General features: G+C 42.7%; 2 protein-coding genes across 2 annotated transcripts; one reads left to right on the top strand and one right to left on the bottom strand.

The window, feature by feature from the left end:
• Positions 1 to 3342: 3342 nt before the first annotated feature.
• Positions 3343 to 5836, bottom strand: LOC127348177 (flavin-containing monooxygenase FMO GS-OX-like 2). Its single transcript, XM_051374265.1, has 5 exons — positions 5702 to 5836; positions 4000 to 4061; positions 3780 to 3915; positions 3501 to 3674; positions 3343 to 3423 (listed from the first exon to the last, which is right to left on the bottom strand). Exons 1-5 carry the CDS (start codon positions 5834 to 5836, stop codon positions 3343 to 3345), a joined length of 588 nt encoding a protein of 195 aa, XP_051230225.1.
• A 2887-nt stretch (positions 5837 to 8723) lies between these two features.
• LOC127348176 (uncharacterized) lies at positions 8724 to 10358 on the top strand. The gene is made up of 2 exons (XM_051374264.1): positions 8724 to 9578; positions 9636 to 10358. Exons 1-2 carry the CDS (start codon positions 8724 to 8726, stop codon positions 10356 to 10358), a joined length of 1578 nt encoding a protein of 525 aa, XP_051230224.1.
• Positions 10359 to 10632: the final 274 nt, after the last annotated feature.

Here is a 10632-nt window from a genome sequence, read left to right as displayed (position 1 = left end):
GGTCAGGTGGCTACAAGACTGCCATTCCAAAGTGGAGAGCATTTGAAGCTATACCGATGGATGAAGGAATTGTTCCACAGACATGGGACTGGCCCGACCGGTCCAAGTTCTGGTTGTTCGCGCATGGGGCAGGATTGGACCCAAAGACAGCGCAGATCGGTGCAAAGGGAAAATGGAAGGAAAAAATTGCAGAAGTCACGATGCAGCTTGTAGCTGCAATTGAAAAAGTTAGAAAGGGAGAGTACATTCCCGATAGAGAGAATGACAAGCTGACACTCGCTATGGGGAAGCCTAAACACGTTGGACGAATACGAGCCCTCCTAGGTGTCACCATGAAGGAAGCGTGGCCAGAGTGCGCTGACAGTTATAGAAGCCGTTCGAGAAAGAAGAAGCAGGAGTTAGACCGGTTAGCGGAATTGGAACGTAAGGTGCAGCTGCTTGAGAAAAATCAGAGGGCACCTGATCAGCAGTTGTTTCTACAAGATCCTCAAGCCGATGCCGCCCCATCTCAGCGAAGAAGCAGTGTGGGTTCCTCGCATCTTGAAGGATGTGGAGCAAGCTACCCCGTGGATTATGTCACGGAGAATACAGATTGCGAGCTACATGTGCCAATGAGGAACATGTCCATTAAGGTGGCGGTCGGCTATGTTTACCCAAATGAAGATGGAGCAACGCACCATCATATGCCCATTCCAGCTGCCTATGCTCGTGTCAGGGTGGATGACGTTGTGACGGGTTATGAAACAATGGAGCTTGATTTTCCTGGAGGTGACGATGAGAAGACAATGGGTGATGTCAAGCGCGGTTTCGCCCTATGGAACAAGAAATACATCGTCCTTTCGCCAAGGCCACCGACTCCTCCTCGTAGCAGTCCACATGAGCAGCAAATTCCACATGAGCAGCAATGGCCATTGACTCCTCCTGGTAGCAGTCCACATGAGCAGCAAAGTCCACACCTACCTGAGAGGGACCCCAGCGCGAGTCCACCATCTCGATATCCTCTGCGTAAGAAAGCGCCCGTTAAGTGGAACGGTTTGCCGGCTAGGAAGAAACCTAGAAAGGAGAAACCACTACCGCCTATTGAGAAGTTACCTTGGGAAAAAATATCGACGAAAACATCAAAACCTGTAAGTCCGAGGTGGAAGCCCATTTTGCTAAGAAAGTGCCAGAGATACCTTTTGAGAAGACACTAGATCCGGTGAAAGTTGTGCGTACCGTTGAGAATCTATATGACCCTGTACCATCGCCGCCATCTGACTATAGGCGTTCTATTGAAAGGTCATATGACGAGATGGTGCTGGCGAAAACACCCGATCAATCGGTGGTCCAGGCGAAAAAAGGGAAACAAGTGCACCAGCTCGGAGAACAACCCGTTCAATCGGTCCCCCCTCTCAAGGTGTTTAACGAGAAGGCCGTTGAAAGTTCTCGACAAAACACAACCGATTACCCCATCACCGAAGTAGCATATAAATTTGTTCAAGGGAAAGATTTGGTCGAGAATGTCAGGTCGCTACCAACAAGTATGCGTAATTTGCATATGTGGTACACTAATGCCACACAGAGAGGGATCGAGGCTATCATGGTGCGGGTTAAGGATGAGCACTACTTCCAAGAATACTCTGTGAGCGTTGACTTCTGCGAACTTTTTCAGTTATACAATCTCCGGGCCCTCGACAAATCTATCACCCGTTGCTATTGTCTGTAAGTGATTTATTAATGTAATTTGAGAAGGCTTTAGCTCACCTCGTTCATTGTCTGCAATTATCCTCAATTTAATCTTGTGTGCGCTATATTATGCAGATCGAAGAAGCTCGAATGCAAAAGGGATGAAGTCACGGACATTGGATTCATTGACCCGGATACAATGCATGAAAAAACCATAGAAGATCCCATGTATAACAAGGATACACCGGAGACTTTGCTAAGGTTTTTGAAGCAACAACGTGACAAAAAGATAATACTTTGGCCTTACAACTTCAAGTGAGTGTTACTGTCTTATAACACATTCTATTTTGCTCACCAGATGTTAAAATTTTAACTGATGGCTTATATCTATGACACTTCATATTTAAACGTGGTCACGTTCCACTTTATTCTTATTGTCATTAAAATGTGCGATGGAGAAGTTGAAGTCTTTGACTCACTAACCAAAGAGCCTATACTATACAAGACGGCTTTTGATATGCTCAAAAAGTAATTTTAATTCTTGTCGGTTTTTTCGTTAATTTCCTGATATCAATAAATTGATAACTCTTTTATGCATTTTCTTTTGTCGGGCAGCGTATGGCAAACGTTCATCCAGGAAGATCCGGCCGGTGGATGGAAACCGAAGCTGATATGGCGTGCGAACAAAGTAAGTAGTACTACCTAGATCCACACACCTTTATCATACTTGATTATTGTTTGATTGAATTATATTCTTGTACAGAAATGTGCGAAACAACCATTGGGGACTAATCTATGTGGATATTACGTTTGCGAGTACATTCACAAGATTGTCAGCGAGAGAATGAATAATCAAATAAATAGAGAGGTACGTAAACAATATTCACAAATTTATTTTGTTACCATAAGTTGTGCTGAGTATCAGTCATAATTGTTTGAGGGAAAGATTTGATATATATATATATATATATATACACATAGCTCATGTATTCATTTGTATCTCATTCTTTTACAGTTGGCAAGAAAGCGGGACAAGCTCTCAATCGAGCACCGCTTCAAAGCAATTGGCGAGGAATTGGCGGGATTTTTCCTTCGGGATGTCATGCCTAATTTCGGAGAGTACCACTATGCATGAAGATCTACATGTAATATATAGTTTGCCTCGGAGAGTACCACTATGCTACATGTAATAGATAGTATGCCTCGGAGAGTACCACTATGCATGAAGATCGATCTTCATGCATGTACTACTTAATTTGCGATCTTATGCAATTACATGTGTTATATATATGCACCAAGTTCATATGCATCACCTTGATCTTCATGTACTACCTAAGCCCAAACGCGTTTCTGGCGCATCGACGCGATCCTCGTACGATGAAACGGTCCGATACCCCTAAACCCCTCCTAAACCCTAAACCCTGAATTCTCTGCCGCGGCAGAGATTTATGCACTATCTCTATCGCGGTAGCCAACCTTTGGCACCGGTTCGTGTTACCAACCGGTACCAAAGGTCTCCAGCCCCGTGGTCTCCTCCGTGCCCACGTGGAGGCCTCTTTAATACCGGTTCGTAAGGAACCAGTACCAAAGGGGGGGCTTTTGTCCCGATTCATTTGTACCGGTTCCCTAACCGGTACGTAAGGCCCTCTGGAACCGGTATTGATGGCCGTTTTTCTACTAGTGAACAAACATCTCTTTCATCCACCTTTCAATCCTCTCCAACCTACATTGATCTGCAACCCAATCCTCAGACTCATACTGCATGCCCAAATTAAATTGAAAACAAATCAAGTTGGTTATCATGGAAATGAAAATGAATGTGTGTACATACGTACCGTGCATTCTCCTAGGTCATGAGCGTATATTTTCAGGCATCCTCTAGCTTCCAACTCTGAGTAAAATGCTGCCATATCCTCCATCATTTCCTCTTGTGATGGGAGCTCAGACCTTCCTGATAAGACTCTGGCCACCCAGTTGCTTTGCAGTTGAAACACTGGAAACTGGAGAGCCTGGGAAGAGAGGGGCTCTATCCATAAGCATGAATGCAATCATAGATTAAACAACTAGTTACACATTGAGTTCACATGATTGATTAGTGAGAAAATTGAGCTGACCTGAAGGGACAATCCAATGAAGGATATGCGAGGAGCTAAATGTGGTGGGAACACATGCTTGTATGTTGGATCTACGCGATTATCATCCACAAAAATACCAACATCGTGACCTAGGAACGGGAAGTTGTACATGTATCTACACATGCATACCCTTCCACATAATTAAGTTTGTACAAGCAACAAGGTGTTCTTTTATTCAAGAAAAGGCGTTGATTCTTACCCAGTACAATACAAGATGGCGTCGGCTTTGACCCGACTACCGTCTGATTTTTTTGGTAACTCCTATAATCTTGCTAAATTCAGAGTAGTTGTAACTTTTCTGCCTTTCAATGTTAGATCCATTTGTTTGAGTATCAAAATGATTTTTTCTTGAAACTGTTGATATATTAGAATGATTAGAACATTATGTTCTCTCTGGTTCATAAATATATAATTTTATTGATGAGGAAAATAGCAGCAAGCATGATATCTTTTTACCACTAATGTCACCCCATAGAAAAGAAAGGGAAGAAACTTTTTTGTTGAAGTTTTTTCATAGGGAATGGAAGAACACCACACCAACAGCAATCCAAGAATGGTGAATATCATAAGCTTGGGGATGCCCAAGGCACCCCACTGGACATATATCAAAACTCTCGATTTGCACACTTCTAAACTTTATTTTTTGAGAAGCATAGAATTCTCGCAAAAACTTGGAGCGTCCTTTGTTAGTTTTATGTCTAGTTTTGCTTTGAAATAAATATTACCATCATGACAAATGCCTTGAATGATTATGAAAGAGATACTGAAGTAAATTATCCTATTCTTAAAAATCTTAATGAAAATAATTTGCATGGTTATGTGGGAATTGATAAAAGAAAGTATGATACATTTGCTATATGTATGTGTGCACTTTAACCATAGCAAATACTTGTGCATAGTTTCATCAATATTTGGGGAAGTGATATTAGATGTTTACTATCTTTGTGTTCTCCTCGCTATATTTGATGCAAATGATATTTTATTAAGAAAAAATATTTATACTTGATTGAGAGATATTAGCTTGGAACAAAAGTCTATGCATCCCATTATGCTTGTTATTGTGGACCTTACACATGTTCAATGATAAATAATTATTATATCAAAGAATTAATGGGCTAAAACTAAGAAGTGTGCGAGGAATAAATATATTCCTATGTGTCTTTAAAATATGAAGGTTCATGTTTGTATAATGGTCCAGTCTTTTAAATGGTGAACCTCATCGTTGAAGCATATGTAAGTTAGTTGATAGTATCTGTAACATCCCAAATTTTAAAATTTTCAAACACCATGCATTGCACTCATAAGCATCATGTCATCATTGCACTTTAGGGAAAATTTTCAAATTCATTTCAAATCCCAAACCCCAAAATGGCACTAATAGCCACTTAGGCATGTACGCCAAATTTTGGTTTTATAAAAGTTTTATTTTGTTTTAAAAGTGGTTCCAAAATGAAGCCCTTTTTGAAAGGAATCCACATATATTTTATTTGTATTTTTTTGATTATTTTTGGTACCCCAAAAGGCTTTGCAAATAAAGAAAAGAGAAAATAAAAATAAAAAGGAAAAGGAATAAAAAAAACGGCCCGACTGGGCCGGTCCAGCGGACCAATCGGCCCAGCTGGAGAACCAGCCAGCGGGCCCCACCCGTCAGGCCATCCCCAACCTCCCGCCCTCTCTCCCCGCATGCACCCCGTGCCCACGTCTCCTGTCGCCCCACCTTGCCCCACTTCCCCCTCAGCCGAGCCCCTCCCTTTAAAGCCCTGCCCTCCTCCTCCATTTCCCCCTCACCCCGCACCCGAACGCCGCCGCCAGGCTGCGCAAATTCGTCACCGGAGCCGCTCGCCGCGTGACGCCTCCAGCCACCGGCAGGGACCTCCCTAGGCCATGCCGCTAGTAGGGACCTCCCTAGGCCATGCCGCCGACGCCCCCAGATCCGCCGCCGCGCGCCGCACCCCGTCCACGTCTTGGCCGCCGCCGGGGAACGCCAGAACGCCGCTGCCGAGCACCACCGAGCCGCCCCGGGCGAGCTTCTCCATCACCGGCGCCACCTCATCATCGCCACGTCCGCGCCACGTCCGCGCCCAGTCAGCGCCACGTAAGCCCCTTTTTTCTTTTTGTTTTCTTTCCCATTTCTGTAAATAGATCCCGGCCACACGTTTTATTGTAGATCCAACGGCTTATGAGTGTGATCCACGACACAGAGGTACCAACCAATAAAATTGCGCCACGTGTCCAGTACCAACCCTAGATTTCGTTTAAATCGAATTTCTGCAGTCCGCGCTTTGCGAAATTCATATCCAGAGATCCATAGGTCCAAAATTTACAAACTTTATATCTCTGGAATCCTTGCATCATAAGGAACACTGTGGAACAATCAAATGTGAACTTACAGAAGTTTAAAAATCATTCAAATTTAAATGCCCAACTTGAGTTCCCAGGCTATAAAATAAAATTCATAATCCCAAATTGAGTAAATCATTTTGCATTAGTTTTATAAAATCATCTAATATGCAGAGATGTCTCTGGAAAAATATTTCATGGTTTAGAAAATATTATTGCGCCTATTTATCAAATGTCTTTATCTTAATCATATAGAATATGCATGCCTTATTTAAATCTCATAGACATCAAATATTTTATAATTTTGTTCTTGACCAGAGAAGGCAACTTGATTTTTTAATAATAACAGAATACAAAACTTCTTTGCATCCAAAGCATCATGCATGTAGAATACAACTCGGGAACAACTAAGTGGTGTGATCTTGATTAAGATACATATTGCATTCATGTTTCTGTTTGGGCATGTCAATGTATGGCACCTTGCTTATGGTTATGGTGCATTGTTATATGATTGTAGATTATGATTGTGCCGACTGGAACATGTGTGCTTGTGAAGATTGTACTAACTCTCCACCTTATCCAGGCAAGTGACACACCAATCACAAACGTCCCAGTTTTTATCTATGCACAGCAGAAATTTTCGTAGTATACATGTGTAGGGTCTTATGCTTGCTATGCAATCCCAGTAGTCTAGCTACCCCTACTTGACTTCTTTGTCACCATTAAATTTAGTTATTGCTCAGCTATGCTATGAAATGATTTTATTAGTGAGTTATGGAAAACAACTAAGTTTAATGAACTACCTGGGTGGAATTGGTATTGCTTGGTTTATGTTGAGTGGTTGCAACGGGGTCATGTCTATGAACCGCCGTGTGCATCGCACTTGTGTACGGCCACCCAGGAACAAAGAGATTGTAGACAACCTTGCTCATTAGCTACCGTACAGCCACATGCTAATATGGGCTCTGGCTTGACAGAGTATGTTGTGAGAACCCGGGCCCTACGTGACAGATGATGTAGGGGAATGTAGGTTGGTACGGGTCCGTAGAGAAAGGTCTGGGGGGTTACTTCGGAAAAGTCTCGTCCTAGTCAACATCTGTCCATTTGAGCAAAATGTGCATCATGGAAGAAGAGCAGACTAGGTCATGTGGGTAAATTTTTACAACCTCTGCAGAGTGTTAAAACTAAGTACTTAGCCGTGTCCCCGGTTACGGACAATTTGAGCGAACTGACAAGGATCCTGTTCGAAAGTCTCCTCAATCCCAATTTCTTAAATAAAACTTGATGGGTGAACAGGGAATATGACAATTGGTGCAAGTGACTATCGGCTAGTAGGTCTCGTGCTATGTCTATGGTTTGAGTCTACAGGGGTAGATCGCCCAAACCAAGTTGATCATATGAAATAGGATGGCTCACTGATGTCTATCGGTGGTGTCTAGGTTCATTGATGTCTATCAATGGTACCGCTTAAATTAGAATGAAAGAAAATGATTTGTCAAATGATAGGATAAAATTGGCTTTATGCAAATATGTCTGAGCTCTACCAGCCAAATGATCACGTATGTGTTAGGTTGCCACTTGTGCCCATCATAGTGTCATCTTGCCAATACAATTCCAAATGTATTGACCTTCGGGCTGTAACGTTTTATGTTGCAGGTTACTCCTCTAGCTGAAAATTTATAGTAAGGTTCACGAGTCTTTGCCCAACATGTCTGCCTGTGGCTTCATGAAGGAAGAGGGCTCCATGCTTGAAGATTTCCTTGCTGTTTTAAACTCTGAATTTGTGCTAGCCTGAGAGCTATGCAACTTGTATCGAACCATTTTATTTCCGCTGGATCTTACGTTGTAATGAAGACCTTTGCTACTTGGTATTTCATCTTAAACTGTGTGTGCTAGCAGTTCGATCCGGGACTAGCACTATTGCACATGGACTCTCACTTTTTCAGGTGAGGTCACTACAGATGGTATGAGAGCACTGTGTTGCCCTTAGGTTCGTGAACCTAGGTTTGGATTAGAAAATAGGAAGACCCTAGGAATGAAAAATCCATCTTATCTTGTTTTTGTTAAAAAGATATGTGGTTTGCGAACTTCTAGTATTCTCACCTACTCCATCTTCAAAAATGTTTCTCTTTTGTTTAGATGGCTTACCTCCTGAAAACCCATTTAGAAAAGACAACTATACCTGAAGTAGGAGAGAAACTTGAAGCACTCAAGACAAATAGAGTGACCACCATTTACGTTTTTCTTAGCTTTCGAGTTGAGTTTGCCGACCACATGAGGTAGGCAAGCTAGTGTGTTTTATTCCCCATTTTCGAGACGTTTGCGATTCACGTATTTCAAAACTAAATGTTTGTTATATGAATGCTTGTGTGTTTAAGGTTGTTTTATGCATGTGTTGTGTGAGGGTAGGAATTTTATTCCCTTAGACTCTATTTCTAAACTATAATCTTACCTATATAAAACCAAACAGAATGCCGCCCCGTCGTGAACCCGAAGTTCCAGCGTACGTTCAGCAAAGGATGGAGGCGCAAGCTCAGCTGATGCAAGCAGTGACTCAAAACCATAACTCAGGTGAACAATAACATGCCGAACAATAACAACCACAATCCACCACCCCCGCCACCACCACCTCACGTGGATATGCTAACCAGGTTTCTGAGGCTTCGCCCTGAGAAGTTTTCAAGGGCAGCAGAACCTATGGTGGCCAATGATTGGCTACGTTCTGTGAACAAGGACTTGGTGACCATAGGATGCACTGACGCTGAGAAGGTCAGATTTGCTGCTCATCTACTGGAAGGACCTGCAGCTAGCTGGTGGGAGAATTTCCAAATCACTCATCCAATAGAAGAGGTGACTTGGGCAATCTTCGAGGATGGTTTTCGTACCGCTCACATTTCCTCTGGAGTGATGGACCTGAAGAGGACTGAATTCCTAAACCTCAGACAAGGTCATCGCAGTGTGTCTGAATACATAGAAGAGTTCAGCAAGTTGGTGCGCTATGCGCCAGATGATAGCAACACAGATGCCAAGAGGAAGGAAAGGTTTCTTAAGGGACTGAATGATGAGCTGATGGTTCAACTGTCAGTGGTTTATGTGCCTACTTACCAGTCACTGTGTGACAAAGCTATAACCCTGGAGAACACAGTGAAGCAAGTGGAGAAAAGGAAGAGGAAACACAGCTACGACAAACATGGTTCAGGACCACCACATAAGATGCGCTCTTATGGTGAAGGGAGTGGAGGTTCTAGATATCACAAGTATGGGAACAATGATGGAGGAAGTAAGCATCAGCACCACAATGGAAATGGCCACCATCACAATGGCCATAAGAGCTATCATCACCCCAACTCTGGAAAGGGAAATCGCAGCCACAATGGAATCAACAATGGCCATAATCACAACAATGGCCACCGTTCTGGGAAGAGGGATATCAGTCAAGTTGAATGCTTCAAGTGCAGGAAGACATGAAATTATGCTAATGAATGTCCTGAGAAGGATGCTGAGGAAGTAAAGAAGGCCGAAGAGACAAGGAAGCCGAACCCGTTCCGAAAAGGATATGTTAACCATGTCAATGTGGAGGAATTATATGATGAACCTGATGCGGTGATCGGTACGTTCCTGCTTAACAATTTTTCAGCACTTGTCCTATTTGATACTGGTGCATCGCATTCATTCATTTCAAGAGCATTTGTGGATAAGAATAAACTACCCACTGAAACAATAGGAAGTCCTCTTAGAGTAAGCTCCCCAGGGGGAGAGATGTTAGTAAGTGCTGGATGCAAACAACTGACCCTAGACATTGGGAAGTATAAGTTCCCAGTCGACTTGATAATATTGGAATCCCAAGGTTTAGATGTAATCCTCGGCATGGATTGGATGACCGCTTATAGAGGCATAATAGATTGTACAAAGAAAACTGTTGCACTCACAACCCCAGAAAAGAAACGAATTCATTTCAAATCAACCTTTGAGCTTAAAGGTAGTAATGTCAACTCTCTTAAGGGGGTTAGCCTAGAGGATATACCCATTGTGAGGGAATATCCGGATGTCTTCCTGGAAGAGTTGCCAAGACTACCACCTGATACAGATGTTGAGTTTCTCATTGAACTTATGCCCGGTACTGGACCCATAGCCAAGAGACCATACAAGATGGATGTTGATGAGCTAAAGGAGCTCAAGAAGCAGATTAAGGAGCAATTTGAGAAAGGATTTATTTGACCTAGTTCGTCATCTTAGGGAGCACCTGTACTATTTGTTGAGAAGAAAGACTCTAGCAAAAGATTAGTGATGGACTATCGTTCGCTGAATGAGATGACGATTAAAAACAAGTACCCTTTGCCCAACATCAATGACTTGTTCGACCAATTGAAGGGAGCAAAGGTATTCTCCAAGATAGATCTTCGATTGGGTTACTTCCAATTGAAGATCCGGGAGGAGGATATACCCAAGACCGCATTCACAACTAGATACGGTCTGTATGAGTATATAGTTA

This window comes from Lolium perenne, chromosome 4, assembly GCF_019359855.2.
Source record: "Lolium perenne isolate Kyuss_39 chromosome 4, Kyuss_2.0, whole genome shotgun sequence".
Classification (NCBI taxonomy): domain Eukaryota; kingdom Viridiplantae; phylum Streptophyta; class Magnoliopsida; order Poales; family Poaceae; genus Lolium; species Lolium perenne.
The sequence above is the reverse complement of the archived record's forward strand: the minus strand, read 5'-3'. Positions and strand labels throughout refer to the sequence as shown.

Coding starts and splice junctions, on each gene's coding strand:
- LOC127348177 (XM_051374265.1), bottom strand. CDS start 5,836: ATGGAGAAGCTCGCCCGGGGCGGCTCGGTGGTGCTCGGCAGCGGCGTT. Junction 4,062..5,701: donor CGGCGGCATGGCCTAGGGAG/GTCCCTACTAGC, acceptor GCAAGATTATAG/GAGTTACCAAAAAAATCAGA. Junction 3,916..3,999: donor GCCATCTTGTATTGTACTGG/GTAAGAATCAAC, acceptor ATGCATGTGTAG/ATACATGTACAACTTCCCGT.
- LOC127348176 (XM_051374264.1), top strand. CDS start 8,724: ATGCCGAACAATAACAACCACAATCCACCACCCCCGCCACCACCACCT. Junction 9,579..9,635: donor GGAAGAGGGATATCAGTCAA/GTTGAATGCTTC, acceptor TGTCCTGAGAAG/GATGCTGAGGAAGTAAAGAA.